Genomic DNA, 17,140 nt, shown 5'->3' with positions numbered 1-17,140 from the left:
GGCACTTGACCCCCCTGCATACATTGGTTGATGGCATGCACAACATTCCATAAGAGCCATGAGCATATACTGGTCGCATAGTGTGAATCAATTAGTGCATTTAAAAGAGGTCCGAAGTAACAGTTGGATGCAAGCCATGGTGGCACGTCATGTTTTGAAATAGACGTCATGACTGACACATACATTCTCGCCCACATACAGGTGATGCAGGCTATCCCCTGAAGAGGTGGCTCCTTACACCAGTCCGGAACCCACAGAACCAGCACGAGGAGGACTTCAACCGTGCACATACACGTACCCGTGTGGTGATTGAGTAGGCATTTGGCCTATTGAAGGCACGGTTTCGCTGCCTCAGCAGGTCTGGTGGGGCACTCCTGTACCGCCATGAGAAGATGGCAAAGATCGTCATGGCATGTGTCATGCTACACAATATGTGCGTCAGACGCAATGTGCCCCTGTCCCCTGATGCAGAACTGCAACCACCTGACGATGAGGATGATGAAGTTGGGGATTCGGCAGCACCTCATGGAGGCGGCGATGCACAGGAGGGGCGTGAAATGCGTAGTACTCTGATCAACCAATTATTCTAGCACACGCGAATGAGGGTGTCACCTGGAGATGACGATTGTGGCACTGTGTGCGTCTGTTATATGGACACTGGGGACTGTTTACCAATAAATCACACATACGCAATGAGCAATGTCTACACATCTGATTTGTGCAAATATGAAAAGTGTATTGTGAAAGTGATTTTGTTGAACACACCCACTCCCCCCTCCCCCCTGAACTCCCCAACACGCCCACTCCCCCCTCCCCCCTGAACTCCCCAACACACCCACTCCCCCCTCCCCCCTGAACTCCCCAACACACCCACTCCCCCCTCCCCCCTGAACTCCCCAACACACCCACTCCCCCTCCCCCCTGAACTCCCCAACACACCCACTCCCCCCTCCCCCCTGGAATCCCTACAAAGGTGTGAGTAAGTCTGTGCAGCAGTGTCTGATGTAGGATTTCTCCACTGTCCGGCCACTATTGGCAGCCCCCTCCCCTGGCCCCCGGGGCACCCCTGCCTGTGCTGCGCAGGTTCCTCCCCGATCGGCGGATGGGGCTGCTTGGTGTCGAGCTGGCACCCGAGGAGGTTCCTGCCTGCTCATTTGGACGCATGTCCCGAATTGTCTGCACTAGTTCAGTGATGACGTGCCGCACAGCGGCGAGTTCTGCGCAGATGTCCTTTGTGGAGGACTCTATAGCAGCCTTCACTGTCTCCGCACATTTCTCCATTGCTGCCCTTGACCCCCCACATTCTGCAACATGCTCATTGAGGAGCGAGGATAGTTGCTGCTGCCGGGTGACGATCTCCTCCAGGCTTTGTTGTTCTTTCTGGCCCATAGCTAATGGCAGTGGTATTCCCATTGGGCTGCTCACCTCCTGCAGCGGGGATGGAGAGCCTGGCCAATCCTCATCCTCTGCCCCTGTGTGGCATCTGCATGCGGGCTGCTTAGGGACAGGTAGGGGGAATGAGGGTGGGCAGTGGGGCTTCCGACATCAATCTCCTCAATGATCCCTGCTTCGCTATCGGAGGAGGCTGCAATGGCAGCAGTTTCCCCAATAGTGCTGCTTGCAGCAGAGCCTGTCCCTTCTGTGGGCACGATTTGGGTAATGTCTGCTGCTGCTTCTGTGCTGCCTGCTGGGGTGGCTGTCAGTGCCCTGTCCTGTTTTCCTGGCATGGATTTTGGCTGCTGTGGGTTTTTCCTCGGGACGGCAGAGGTGGAGGGTTGTGGTGTTGGCACAGTTGTCCCTGCCCTCTTGGTGGGTGTGGAGGCAGTGGTGTCCTCATCCTCAAGGTCGGAATTTGAGCCTGTGGTGGAGCAAAGGAGGGAAAGTGTTATTGATGGGTCTGCGGACATTGGGCGGGCATTGTGACGACTGACATCTTATCAGTTAGTACATGCGGCACATTTGAGGCAGGGGAAAACAGGTTGTCTCCCTTTTGGGTGGAAGTAGCATGGAGGTATGTGGGTGCCTGCAGTTAGGGTGTGCATACTGCATGTGTACAGGGTGGAGATCGGATGTATCTGTGGGCAGTCTCCTGCTGATGTGTTGCATTTACACTATGGGGCAACATTGTACTTCACATGAAAGGACTTTGGTGAATTTTGCATGGCTTGATTTGAGCCACCTACCTGCATCGCCTGATGTCGGGGCTCCTCCCTCCATTCCTCCTACTCCTTCTATGCTCTCCATTCCGATGGTGGAGGCACAAATTTCCTCCCATGGCTGCAATTTAATAGGGGACTCCGATCCTCCCCCGGTTGCCGTGGCCAGGTTCCTGTTTGCCGATAGTATGCTCCTGACTCTGAGCCGGAGATCGTCCCACCGCTTGCGGCACTGTCTCACATTGCGGGGTGTTGTTCCCACGGCACTAACCCGCTGAGCTACCAGTGCCCATATGGCCTTCTTCTTGGCTATGGCCGGTCTGGTCATTTGGTTGGAGAATACCACTGCGGCGTTCTCCTGGAGGGCCTCCGCAAGCATGGTAAGCTCCTCTCTGGTGAAGCGGTCTTGCCGCTGGCGGTCACAGGCTTTTTTAACCACTTTAGGCATTTTCTTGCAGGAAGAAGGTTGCTGATGGTATTTGCCGGGTCTCAGGCTCGGATGTCCAGTGGTTGCGGAGGATGCCAATGGATTGTGTTTTTAAAGATGGCCGCTGTGCTCTTTCCCGTTCCGCCGCGGTGATGCTACTTCCGGTTCCGCTTATCTACGGTCACCGCTAATTGCGGTGACCGCTAACTACGGTCACCGCTATGAACGGTGGTCGGGGTGGCGGTGGTGCACCTTGCGCGGCATACGATGCCGGTAGGTGCCGTTTTGGGGGCATTAACGCCATGGCGCAGTTTACATTACCGGCATGGCGTAATGCTCGTTCACGATGGGTCGTAATGTCCCGCTTTTTACGGCTTTGACCCAGCACGTAAACGTTAGTTACGCCATGCCGATAATGTTGTATACTTACCGCCTGGGTCGTAATGAGGGCCATTGTCACAGTAAATATATTTTAAAAAACGGTTGTAACTTGCACACTTTATACTTTTCGAGAGGAATTGCAGTGGTTGTGGGGAACATTCCTTCCACCCTCCCTTCAGAGTTATAACTCACTAACTACACATGCTCACAAATTGGCTTACATCCTTAATCAGTTGCACCTATGGAAAATGAAAGCACAAAAGAAACCATTTTTGCACTTAGAGCAAAATATTTAGAGTGAACATTGCCTATGCATTCACCAATCAATCAGTGAGATGGTAGCTGGCCTATGCAGTATAAAAGGACTTTTCTCAATCATTTGGGGGCAGGGGAGACAGGAGTGGAGGTTGTAGAAGAAGCTGGAGACTACTCCCTGAGTGACTGTGAGAGCTGAGAGGACTGAGACAACAGCCAGCACTGAGACAGCAGACAGAACTGGAGGCTCTGAGAGACCCGAGAGTTTTAGGAGGCCTGAGGTTCCGGAAGGGAATTAACTGCTTGATGACAGGAAGGGCACTATATCCCTTGATAGTGGAATGGGCACTTATCTCTTGCTAGTGGGAAGGACCGTATCCCTTGTTAGTGAGGACAGTATTTGGTTTTTTTTGTATATATACAGTTTATCCAAACGTTTACAAAAAGAAAACCAATGAACATATTAAATAGACTTCATCAATATCAATATATACATTATACAAATCACAATAAATATAATACATATGAATACACTGCACATCAATTGACATAGAATTAAAGTAAAACATACACTTATTTGCCCAACTGTTCATGAATCCTGATGAAAAAAACGAAACCAGTGCAATAATCAGAGCATTTGAATTCCCGCTCAATAATCTCACCCAAAAAAAGGAGTGTGTTCCTTACACAATTATTAAAAATTTGAAATCTTACGGAATAAGTTGCTGAACAATTAATCAGGAGATGCTTCAGGGATTCACAGGACCCTGTGTCTTTGTAAAATTGGCAATGCATTTCTATAGATTTCAAGCCAATTTGTAAAGTACTCAACGGGTTAGGTCTAAACCTCAAAAAAACATTGTGAAAAGAAGCATCCGGAAATTGAACAAGATATGTCGTGAGTGAGCAAACGATATATGGGGACTCCAATACTCAGCTTGTAAATTGTAATTTAAGGTAAATTCTTGATCTTAGAGTCAATTTCAATAAGGAACTAATCGCATATCAAAGCAAAAAGGTTTAAAGGTTTGAATGATTTATTGACCAATGCCTTTTGTAAAGGATCATATAATGAATCAGGAGAGGGCTCAAGGTTCTTAAGATATAGTTTTAATTTTGCCCAAGAAAATATAAGATCTCCAGGACAAAATCCCCAACTCGTGAAGTAACACTAAGTAGGGCCGAGCTGCAGGGAGACCCAACATTATTTTCCAAAACATTGCCTTAATTGTTTCTAGCTTCCACCAATCAAGATTATGGATCTTGAGACCATATACAATGATGGGAAGAACTTTACCCACATAAAATGTAATTATGGGAATAAGTATAAATTTGCCATAGCGCTGTATGATTTTCCTCATTTGACCATATAGAGGAACAAGTTTGATTTTTTTGATCTGGCGCCAAACTTTTTCCATTGGAGCTTTAGATAAGAGATAAATCTAAACTGGTCAGTTTGCTTGTAACTAACTGTAAGAAGGACATTATTGATATGCCATTTCAAATTATAGTTGCGTTTAGAGTATTTAGTGACCACAATTGCAGATTTAGGTGCACAAAGACAAGACAAAGACAAGTAAGCATTTAGGGCTCACTGCAACCCTATAGGAGTTTTATCAAACAAAATAATGTCATCCGCATAAAGAAGTGTGGGAACTGAAAGGGAACTAATTTAAGGGGAAATTCCCTGCATGGAGTTAGTTCTTCGATCGAATCTGATAAAGGTTGAAAAGACAGGGAACTAATATGCAACTCTATACCCACAAAGGTGTCCACAATTGTTGAACCCAAAATCCCCAGATGACTAATTCGAACCTAGATGGAAGTACCAGAATGTAGTTCAATAAGCAGCCTCAGGAGACCCACAGGAATCCCCCATTTATGCAGTTTGTCCGATAGTAGATTGTGATCGACACAGCGAACGCACTAGAGAGGTCAACAGAAGCCACAAAGAGAGCGATTGGTCCTTCTGCCATGCCTGTTCCTGCAATAGGTTTAAAATCAACTCATTAAGAGTACCACATTGTTTTCTGATTGTGTCGAGAAAATGTTAGGTATGCCAATGGTGCTGGCTCACCTTGACAAATTCCCCAAAAGTAAAGAAGCAAACCTTTTGGAGGAGGAGTCCAAGGGTGCTACGGATCTATAGTTGTTAGGATGTTGAAAATGTCCCTTTTTAAATATTAGCACAATGTAACAGGTTCTCTATAACTGGGGGATGGTACACTCCCTCGCAATTTGGGCAAATAGCTTAAACAAGATGAATACCCACAAAGAGGGATCCTTCTTAAGAAAAAGGATGTGTAGGCCATCAGGAATCATGGCTTGCAAAACCTTGCCTTTAGTAATCAGTTGTTTAATATCCAAAGGAGAAAATCGAAATAGGCACGTGCCAATAGCAGAGAGCCGCATAGACGGCCTAAAGCCATCGGATTCCCAAACTTCCCTGAAAAAAATCCATTCCATGTGTTCTCTGTGATCACAATATCAATAGCACAAAACTGGCTGCCTAGGATAATGTAAGCACTATTAGCAAATGTACAGAATGCTCGTGAATTAAATGTCATCGTAATAACTAGCCGCAATATCGAGGTTACTGCAATGATGTTTGTTCCTATAATTTAGCTTCTTTCTTTTAATCTGGGATATGGATGGCATAGGGCAACCTTTCATTTACCGGTAGGATGTCGTAACATTTGTTTCTTCTTGTGGACAGTGTGGTCAAAAACCTGGGGCCAAGCAAAATTGCTCTTACTCAGTGTGGGTAAATTGCTACGTAGAGTGCATAAAACCGCATTACATAATCTTAAAAAAGAGAGGGGGTTCGATAGCCTTGGTTAAAATAGAAGGACTTTTAGTATGGATAAAATCCCCAAAAATCTAATGAAATTAGTGATTACAGAGTGGGTCCAAGAAAAGGAGTTACTCTGTCTCGAAGTAATGATCCCACAGGGCCACCAAATGTTTTATGATAATTTGTTCTTACAGTGAGAGTTGACAATAAGCAAGCATGGTCACTAGCATGGTCACTAACTATCGAAAGTTTTACCACCAAAGAGTTAATATGGGGAGCAGTCCTTCTGACATGATTAAAAGTCTATAATTGAGCAACCTTTGCCCCGGTGCCAGATGTGGCAGCTCGGAATATCACCAGCAGTGTTTCTATTTCGTTTTTTGTAGCAACCATGAAAGAAGTATCTTCGCCCATCTTCCACCGCTCCTATTCACCAAACTAGTTGAAGCAAGGTGGGGTATGTCAGGAATACAACAATTAAAATCACCCATTAAATATATTGATTCCTGCTCAAATGTGTGATGCCAATTTCCTAAAAGTATATCTAAGGTCGAAAAAAACATTCATGATCGATGGTCCGCTGTACATTCCAATAAATATTAATCTATAATAATAAATAAATAAATAAAAAGATTATTACCTATCCCTATCACCCCATTATAGAAGATGGCCAATTTAGCCTCACCACCAAGATGTCGCCCGAGGGTACTTCCCAGGCTTCAATTTGAGGCAGAATGTATTCTTAATCCCCACAAGAAGACCACCATAAGGACGCCCCACTGGCCCCTTTTTGGCTTGTTTTAAGAATGGGCAATAACCATCCAAGACAGGGGTCTCAGTCAACTAAACGTTCTTAACGACCAACACATCAAAATCTGTCATCGCAGAAAATGCAGATGTAGTATTTAAAACGCTTGAAAACCCTCTACTATTCCAAGAAATGAATTTTACTTCTGTACTGCTAAAGGTAAAAAGAGGGAAGTACACCCTTGCCTCTTGCTATTGAAGCAGACAGCCATGACCAGTTATCAATTGGCGGATAAATTGAAGAGGTTTTATCCATTTTGAATACTGATCGACTGCCTTCGTTAAAAACACTGCATTGTAATTTATCAAATCCCTTGATGGACTGAGAGATAACATTCAGGGATAACCAGGATCCCTTACTCAAATTAGTAGATCTATATATGCAAACACTAAAACCTAAACCCAGGAATGATTCAGCTTCCTGCAAAATAAGATTACAAATTAATTTAGAAAGCTAATGTAGAACCACAAAATCAGATCTAGATTCACCCACAAAGCCTACTCATTGCAAATCGTGAGCGTCAATCGAACCTAATGCAGGAATTTCAGAAAACAGAGACAAAATCATTGAACAATTTAAAACTATGTGAGAAGAATATTTAAAAATAGCTTCACAGGCTATAAAATACAAGGCGATGTAATATGGGTTGGGCTAATACCTCATTGAGCTTATACCTTACTTTAAGTTTAATATATTAATGAACTCTAGCCAATAATCAGGGTACATGGGTAATCCGCATGCATTGGTCAAGAGGAACGACACTAGCCCTGGATCATAAAGAGTTAAGACTGTAGAACAGGTATTCACCATTTGCGCTATACCCTAATAATTTTGTCACATTATTATACACTGAGTCAATGCTCAACATTTATATAGTACATATTATTCTTTAATTGGTTGCTTCCAACACGTGTTTCGACATATGCTAACAGGTCTTCAGGGATTTAATCACATTGATTCAATCCAAATTTAAACAGGCATAACACAAATAATAGTTTCTACAGCATAAGATATTCCATATCATACATTACTACCAAATTAGAAATTGGAATCCATAATTATTTGAAACACAAAGATCAAATGCGATTCCCAGCAAGGGTGAAAGGGAACACAGAGAAAAACAAGCAATGTGATGTTTCAACAGTTAGTATTTGCATTTGATCTTAGTTATTGTTTTAAATATTAAAGGCTGTTATTTTTTATTTTTAGCCCAGGTATTTTCGGAGGAAGTTATGTTTAACTCTTTGTTTTCAGTATTCTTAATGTTTGCTGAGTTGTTGGTGGGGTTTTAGCTGGAGTACCACTTCCAGTTCTGTAGGCTCACCTAGTGGATTGTGTTAAATTGCAGATTCTTCTTTTGCAGTTTTGTGACCAGTTACAGAGGCATCATAGGTGCCTTCTTTTGGAGGTCACAATCCACAGAAAGGTAAAGGGTCACCAAAGTGTATTAGAACCCCAAGGGGGATTCATGAATATAAACCTGTGTGCACTGAAGGAAAAGGGGGCGAGGAATATATAAAAGATACATTTACAAATGATATATATATATGCATAGATGCTGCATGTATCTGGGGAAGAGATTTATAGAACTATTGCACTCGTTAAACATGAGGATGTTTACACGTAACATCAGAAATGTTGCTTCTCAGACAGATTAATCTGTCTTCAGTGGAAGGGGTGGGGACAAGTATTAATTAAACTTGTGGAACAGACCTAGGCGCATTTGTCCAGAGTATTCTTTGGTAAAGTTTCAGAATCAAGTAGCTAGGACAGAGGAGTTGGGCATTGTGTGTAAATATGATGCCACATTCTATATTTCTAGGTTGCCTGGTGAAATAAAGCTGTAACCGTTTGTTTGATCACTGAAAGTGTTTGTGTGCAAATGAGTAATGGCTTTTTACCACTCTCTCCCCAGGTCACAGAGGAGACCGCCAAAGTCCTCCAGAAACTTGGCTACACCTGCCACAGCCGAGGGGTCATAAAGGTCAAGGGAAAAGGACAGTTGAGCACATTCTTCGTGTCCACAGAGCTAGCGCGGTCCAGTTCCCAAGGCAATGTCCTCAACTAGAACTTGGTTAAAAAAAAGAAGAAAGGTGTGTTATTAGAAAGAAAGCAGACTAATATGGAGGCAGGATAGTGATGCAGAAGACCCAACATCATAAGACAATGGGTCCTGGGTTGTATTATGAAAACCGGCAAATGCTCCCCTTCATTATTACCTACCACCCTGTCTACCAATGCTGATGACTTCTTGGACTCTCAAAAATGGAGCATAGCAACTGTGCAGACAAACAGCACAGTTACTCTTCACTGACACAGTGGGACCTGCTGCAGTTACCTTTTCCAATTCTAGGCTTCCTATGTGGGCTTCCAGAGCAGATGAGCCTCCTAAACTGCCTTTAGGATTACTTAAACGCCCTGAATTGGCACTAACAGACTTTTATTTGTACAAAAACACTACTACTGAATTCAGTGTGCACAAGATGAGCCTGGGCCGTTGAAGTGAAAATGCCTTGTGACAAAGACCCATCTAGGAGCTGATCTTTCGGGACCAAACCCAAAAGAAAAGTATGAACTAGGACCCTAAGTCATTTTCCTACTGAAAGGGGCCCCACTCACGCTTTTGCAAGCAAGGCACAGGTTTGTGACATTGATCCACTGATTAAGCTATGGCCAAAAGGAGAGCTCTCAACAAGTCACTGTGCCTCATTCAGTGATAGCCCTGCCTGGTGCTCCCAGGTGATGTAACTTTTGTCAAGGAAAATGGACTAGCACTGCCTCACAATATGCCGATGAAGGCCAAACCAAAATTGATCATCGTGGGCTAAATGCATAGAATTAGCAACCACTGCCACTCCTTGAGCTGAAGGATAAAACAACAAAGTCTGAAGAGCAACTTTATCATCAACTAAATTGTGGGTCATGCCACTGATCAACTATCATGGATGACAACAATGACAACTATGATTTGGGTGTGATATTGAAGAAATTATCTTACATGCAGAAAGCAGCAAGGACATCAGTTTATATAGAATGAAGCTTCAAGTGTGTTGAGGCAGAAACATAAGCAAAATTAACGTTTTCTTAGAATGCAACACTGGCAACACCATCTCTTGAGGAGGATAGGACATCAATGTCAAATCATGCGTAGACTGTTAGACCACGCACATAGCCTGTGACTTCAGCTCATAGGTGAGCTGCAAAGTTGTTGGCATCAGCTTGCATCATCAAAGTGAACACTATATTTATTGTTCAGAACAGAGGGCAGAAGTTAAAAAACGGATTTTATCCTAAAGACTCAGTTCTTGCAAAGGGGATTATATGCTACAATGTAAGGTAAAACAAGTTTGCTTGTGAATCCACCAGATTGCACAGAAGCCCACATGAACAGAATTACAACAAATATTGGCAGGTCAAGGTCATCTGTCCCATGAATTATATCTCTGTCGATGACATGTTTTGTTCCATAGACACATCCTAGAGGCAGATTATCTAGCATGTGCTCCAGTGCAAAAACTTGAGGAAATATGGAATCAATCAAACAGGTGTTGCCCCAATCCATATAATAAAAGAATGTTGCAGTCTGACAGAATAAGCAAAAACGAGTTGCTTAATTCCATATCAAGTACATTGACTTTATTTTGGCAACATGCCTTAAGAAGTAAGAAAGTACATACAGTAAAATGCATAAGAACAGTACAATCACATTAAAATGTAAAATATACTCACACAAAGAAAATGCAAGAACATCCGAAAACTGCTGTTAGGTTGATAGCACCACAGGCATTAAAAGATAAATTAATATTGCAAGAAGCGCTCTATAACTTAGGTTAAGGAATCAATGTGCCAAGGGTGTGCCATTTCCTAATTCATAAAGCTTTGGTAAGGTGTTGCAATAAAGCCAGAGAAAAAAGGGCTACTAGTCTTTCCATCAAAGTTTTTCCATCAAGGGTTCGTTCCATCAAATCTTTTTCATTGAAAGATGTTTCATCGAATTGCCATACAAAAAGTGCAAAGTGTTTATGCATCGAAAAACCTTTCATCAAATAGGGTTTCGTTAAGTAAACACTTTAAATCTTTTGCATGGAAATTCGATGAAACATGCATAACGTTATAACGTTAAAGGGAGCCATCCAGTGCTGAAATATATTCAATACAGTTGCAATGTATTTCAGCACTTGACAGCTCCCTCTAACTTGGGTAGTGTGCACTTTTATTTTATTTTTTAATGGGGGGTCCCTCCCAACCCCCCAATAAAACAAAATAAAGTTCTCCAGTCCTAGAAAACAAAATGAAAGTGCACACTAGACAAGTCAGAGGAAGCTGTCCAGTGCTGAAATCTAATATGTATTTCAGCACTGGGGTGCTCCCTCTAACTTGTGGGGTTTGTTTATTTGGGGGTCCCGCCCAAACCCACCACCCAACCCCCAGGGGTCCCCACCCAAACACTCCCACCCCCATTTTCAAAATGTAACCCTTTCCTCGACCCATTGAATTTATCATATCATATCTATTTTAAATGTATGTTTGAGTTGGAAATTCAATGAAAAATCATTCAATGAATATGCTTTTCGATGGAAAAGCATTTCAATGAATGAATTTCGATGGATAATGATTCGATGGAAATTATTTCGATGGGAAGACTGCATACCAGAAACAAACATATCCAGGACTATCCGTAAACAAATTAGTGCAGATCTAAGTAATCTAAATCCTCTATTTCTCAGTATTGGCAAAACAGTCTTCTTCCTAATTTGGAGATACCTTGGACACAAGAGAATAAAGTTCATAGTGCTTTCGTCCATAAGTGGATAATGCAGGCAAATTAACAGGAATTTTGAAGAAAGACTCCATCTGGTCAGAATACAACTGACTGGTAAAATATTTAATATTAAACACGTGATTATAAACCCATCCTTACCATTGACGATCCAGTCCATAGATGTCTCCCTCCTAGTGACTGGGCTAATGGCAGCCTAAGTCTTATCACTCTGCTTCATCATTTCCCGGTTTTCCCTCTCAAATTCACAGGTGCTTCTTAAGTTGGTGTTGCCAACGTTATTTCTTTTTTAGTTCTACCTTATAGTTTTATAAAGAAGTCTGCAGTATTTCCCCTTGCTAGAGTCTTAGAAACATAATTCAGCCATGGAATTCTAAGACCATGGTCTCTGGCAAGGATATCGTTAGGAATACTATGTGACAGCACTGCATTTAGATTGCTTCATAGAGGCATCTGCATTTGAATAGGCATCAGTTTAAATTAGTCAGTGAAGTATTCTTGATTTAATGTACCTTGAATTGCATAAAGTGGGGCTTTTTTCTGGAAGATGAGGAGATGGCTAAATAAGGCATCCACATTTTGTTGCAAAATTGTGGGCATCCTCAGTTTCTGTAAAGGGCAATTGCTCACAATTTGGGATCATAAATGTGCTTTATTGTGGAGATGGACTGGTAACCCAAACAATTTAATGTAGTTAACAATAGTACTAAAAGCCTGAGCCATCAAGTGAGTTTGTGTATCAATATGCGTCTTCCCATGCCAATTTTGCGAGAACAACACACCTAAGTACGTGAAGTGATCAACAAACTCATGTTTGATGTTCGTATAAAGGATACAGTGGGCCAAGATTGACGTCCCACTACCAGGACCTTTGATTTGAGGTATTAACTTTCAGATCCCTTGAGCACATGAAGGCAGCATATTTATCAATTAGGACCTGCAATGATCTTAGAGGTCTAGCAATGAGCATGGCGCCATCTGCATTACTCAGTACCAGAATCAGGTGTCAACTGGCAGTTGAAACATCAGCAGAGGTAGCTTTTAATTCACGTTTCAAATTATTCATAAAGTGATTAAATAGGAAGGGTGTAATTACACAACCTTTTCTAACACCTCTAGTTATATTATAAAAGTGTGTACATCCCCCCTCCCTCCTCCCACCCAGATCATACAGTACCAAAGCCTGGGTATCATGATGAATTAACCTACAACTTTTCAAAAGATGTGAAGGTATCTGGAGATCTACAAGGACCCTTCAAAGCTTTGATCTGTTCAGCATGTCAAAGGAAGAGAAGAAATCCATGAAGACCAAATACACAGAGGACTTATAGAGGCAACAATACTTTTCTATTAGCAGATATAAATTCAGATATACTTTAGTACCCAGTCTGGCCTACAAATCACCCTACGAGTGGGACAAGATATTCTAGGGTAGCGCCCAGTTCATTTCTGTTTCAAAATATAAAATAATCTATGGGCCATGAAAATTCAGAATTCCTAAAAGTTAAATTAGCAGAAATATTGGGAGCCAACCCGATCTCAAACCCCATTTAGATAGGAAATTATAGAACCGAAGTCAATAGGGTCCATAAGAGAATCCTGCATTCAAATATTTTTAGAGAGTTGTCCCAAGTTAAGTAAAACTGATCAGGTGCAGGGCCCACTCCAATTAAAACTTTTAAATCCCCTCATAGGATAGTTTGCAAAATGTCTAAATAGCATTCAGGGTCCCAGTCCAGGACATCCACATTGTTAGAACCTTTATACAAATTAATCATGAAAAGATTATGATTCAAGGGAGAATTTAATGTCACAATTACTATATTAGGAGACTCACATTGTAAAACCTCAATAGTGCCCACCAGTGAAAGAGAGATCCAGGTTGTTAGGCCTCTGGAGTGTTTTCCTTCTGTATTCTTTCTTTCCACTCTTTGCAGGTAACAAACCCATTTATGTTAATAGAAGTTGTTGAGTATGTTTCTTGTAGAAATACCACATTCTGGGCGAACTATAATTCCTTCACATCTTCCTGTTCTAGCTTCTCACTCACACCTGCAATATTCCATGATACAATTCGGCATGCATTCCTACCAGCAATGCTTCATAAATATAATTTAGGGAAGATTCACAAGAGGACTGCAGACTGACATAATCAAGCCAACTTCTTTGCCTCAGAGGGTATTAATCTAGGGAATCCCTGGTTATTGGAATTACTAAATGTTCCACCTTCCAACCTCCTCCACTATCCCTTGCTGTGCTCAAAATCTCCTTGTTGGGGGGAGGTAATCAATTGGATACGTGAAATACATTTCTGAGCTTCCAAGGGCTCAGACTTGTACTGAGCTGGGTCTATGGACGACTTGAGTGTTGCATGGCATACCTTAAACGTCTTGCAATTGTAGGGTGTTCTAAATGTTAAAACAATAAAATCATCAGTACATTGTTTTATTCACAGCACTTGCCTTGCCTTTATAATATTAGAAGGATAGATTGGTCAAAAATTTTTGTTGGTAGAAACCCCAAGAGCACATTTTTGTATAAGTGCTTCTGTATGTTCCCTCCTGATGTTAGTTAGACTAGGTACATTCACCCATTCAATTACTAGGGTGTCTCCCTTACCCCGGCATGGATTCAATACACATGTTAGGAGTAGTGGATGGCGTATGCTCCATAAACACATTAGGTAAAATATGTTCTACCCAATGTGCTAACTTAGTCTCAGGCAGCATAGCACCACTTTGAGGAAAAGAAGTCCCTTTTGGATCTTGTAAAAATGCATTCAATGTAGTGGCAAGAGCATCGCAACTGGGGGTAACTACTGAATACTTATGGATGTGGAACTATTTATTTATCGGGTATTTATAATGCGCCTAAACACAATGTGCTTCAAGGTGCAAATGTGTATTAATTCAGTTAGTTTAGGAAGTACATTTTCACATCCACATTTCTCAAGAGTAAAAAAATATTGTCCTAGGTCTTGTAGAGATTGTTCTTTGGTTATTAGTAACTTCCCATTTTTGGGCCTGCTATCTTGGCTAGCCTGGAAACCTGGACGGCTCAGCATAATATTGTGTCCCCAATTCAGCTGGGATTTAGATGAGGTCTGGGTATTTCGGAGCAATCTCTAAACCTATACTTAATAGTGGCCCACTCCCTGTATATAAAAAAGGAGCCTATCTCCATGGCCTTCATGGACCTGAGCACTGCTTTCAATAAAGTCAATCGGGCTAAGGTGTGGCAGACGCTCAGGTCCTTGAATTGTCCATTCGGGATCATTAACATTTTTATTAGTCTCCATATGTCGAGCCAAGCTTGTGTAAGAAGTGGGAAAAATGGGAGATGCACAGACCTTTTCCCCAGTCGAAGTAGGAGTGCATCAGGACTGGATCCTAGTGCCCGTGCTTTTCAGCTTGTACATAAACGGGCTTTATGCCAGTTTGTTAAATTCTACCCCGGATGTACCAAGGATGCATAATAGAGTGTTGCCGCTATTGGCGTATGCGGAAGACACTGTTCTGAATGCACGAACGGCACAAGCATTATAGAAACTCATCCATGATTATACCACTTTCATGGATGATCTGAATTCTAGAATAAATGTCCAGAAATCAGTGGTATTCATTTGCCACAAAGGGATTTGTCCTCCGAAAATTCCATCTATGCGCAGGAAGTGCGTTATTATCACCACCGTTATTGAATTTGAGTATCTGGGGGTAAGTTCTCATCAAATTTCTCCCCGGAAACATGTGTCAAAAAACAAACCATGAAGTTTAGTCAAGCTATGGGGGGGTTCTTAGATTTATGGCAATGTTTAAGGCTAAACCTGTAGATCTGATCTTAAAAGTCTACAACAGTAAAGCAGCATTGGTTGCGAGTTATGGGATGGAGCTGTGGGATTACAAGGATGTTCACCTGATTCCAGACAGTTCAAAATGATTTTTTCAACTAAGTACTGCCCCTAATTGTCAGTTGCTTCACCTATGGAGCAATGTTAAGCAGTATGGCTCATGACTTAATCAGGTACTTGATGCTAACATATCTTAATGTTATGACTCCATGGATGAAATGTATAACGACCAAGCTTGTGGAACTTATACGCTCATATTTTAGTACATTAGATAGTAGAACAACCAGAGTGATGAAGGATCTTCAAATGAGATCTATATCCTGCCGGTAGGAAGAAATGGTGTCGCAGGAGTTACTGAAACCATTTAATACGAGGCATGTGATTATAGCTGCCCCAAGTATTCAAAATATCTACTCTGGGCAGAGAAGCCTACACAGAGGATCCTGCATACTACGGCAGACTTCATTTGTCCCCCTCTCTGAGCCATGTTGGTGTTATGGGAGAGTGACACTGCTAATCAATCACGCTTATTATGTAAAATGTCCTTGGAGGACCTGGCTCATCTTTTGCTATTTTGCCCCACGTACTCTGAGATAAGAGCAGGCGACCTTGAAGCCGTTATTGCATGAACTACGGTTCGCTCAGTTTAAACCAGCATTGCTCTACCTTTTTTGGGCTGACACTCACCCATTACTTGCTGGTTATATTTGCAAAGGATCTGATTGCTTTTTTAAAAACCTGTATATTGTATTTTTTAATTAGTTTTTAAAATCTTGTATGAGCTACTCTTTTTATGGCAACTTTGTTATTTCCGAAATAAACTGCATTGATAATGAATAATTTATATGAATGTTATTTAGTCATGTTGGATGTGACCAGAGGCTTAGTTATGAATGGTCTGTGGTTAACGGGATAAACAATCTCTTGAGTGGATGCCACCTTCTCGAGGGGGAATCCCTAGCTTGCCATTTCTTATTCTTTTTAGTGCTCAAGGCAGGTATCCTCTTGATAGTGTTTGATCTTATGTATGATATGATATGGTATTTGTAACGCGCCTATACATAAGTGTATCTCCTACTACTAGCTCCTGGACCACCCCCAACTTTCATGCTTTTTCTGGATTGTTTGTTAGAATCAAAACAGGTGCTATCAAACATTCATAAAGTGGGAATATTCCTAATTATACATCAAAGTAGTATGTGTGTGTCTACCAACATCATTGGTAATGGTGTCATTATCCACACCAGTTTTATTGGACTGTACCAAAGGCGAAAATAAATCACTAGCCAAACACCATCCCTCGAGGTAGAAAGATTGTGCCGGAAATTATCTTCTACCTGAACAATCTTCTCTTCAACAACCAAACAGCTTTTTAAAATATGCTTCCATTGGGTTGGACAGCAACTTACGATTACCTTAATTGTTTGGAGAATTGACCAATTTATTTTTTGTCATGATCACAGTAGTCAATATAACAAATTGAACCGGAAATCAACGAAAGTGACCCTCTAAATAAAAAAGCCCAAAATACTGTGAATTACAATAACAACATAATGAAAAGAGTGAATATTATCACATAATAAAAGGAGAGATTTTGCAAAGTTATGAAAGTAGTGGAAAATGAAAATGTATAATCGAATATAAAGATATATATAACAATGTATACATTATTTAAACACCATGAATCAAGAT

The 17,140-nt window shown here is 41.7% G+C and overlaps 1 protein-coding gene across 21 annotated transcripts in view; it reads left to right on the top strand.

Annotated features, from left to right (window-relative positions):
* The window catches only part of ADCY4 (adenylate cyclase 4), a 1,677,325-nt gene extending 1,661,037 nt beyond the window's left edge, over positions 1 to 16,288 (top strand). For 19 of the 21 annotated variants that reach the window (XM_069633796.1, XM_069633797.1, XM_069633789.1 and 16 more), the window contains one exon: positions 8,737 to 16,288. In XM_069633796.1, coding sequence (XP_069489897.1) covers positions 8,737 to 8,889 — 153 coding nt within the window. In that variant the 3' untranslated portion in view covers positions 8,890 to 16,288. Of the gene's footprint in view, positions 1 to 201; positions 692 to 8,736 lie in introns of those variants that run through there. The other 2 variants (XM_069633803.1, XM_069633802.1) reach the window with 2 other exon arrangements.
* Positions 16,289 to 17,140: the final 852 nt, after the last annotated feature.

Source organism: Ambystoma mexicanum, chromosome 13 (assembly GCF_040938575.1).
Source record: "Ambystoma mexicanum isolate Mex_15411 chromosome 13, UKY_AmexF1_1, whole genome shotgun sequence".
NCBI lineage: Eukaryota > Metazoa > Chordata > Amphibia > Caudata > Ambystomatidae > Ambystoma > Ambystoma mexicanum.
Note: the sequence above shows the minus strand (reverse complement) of the source record. Positions and strands in the feature narration are given on the sequence as shown.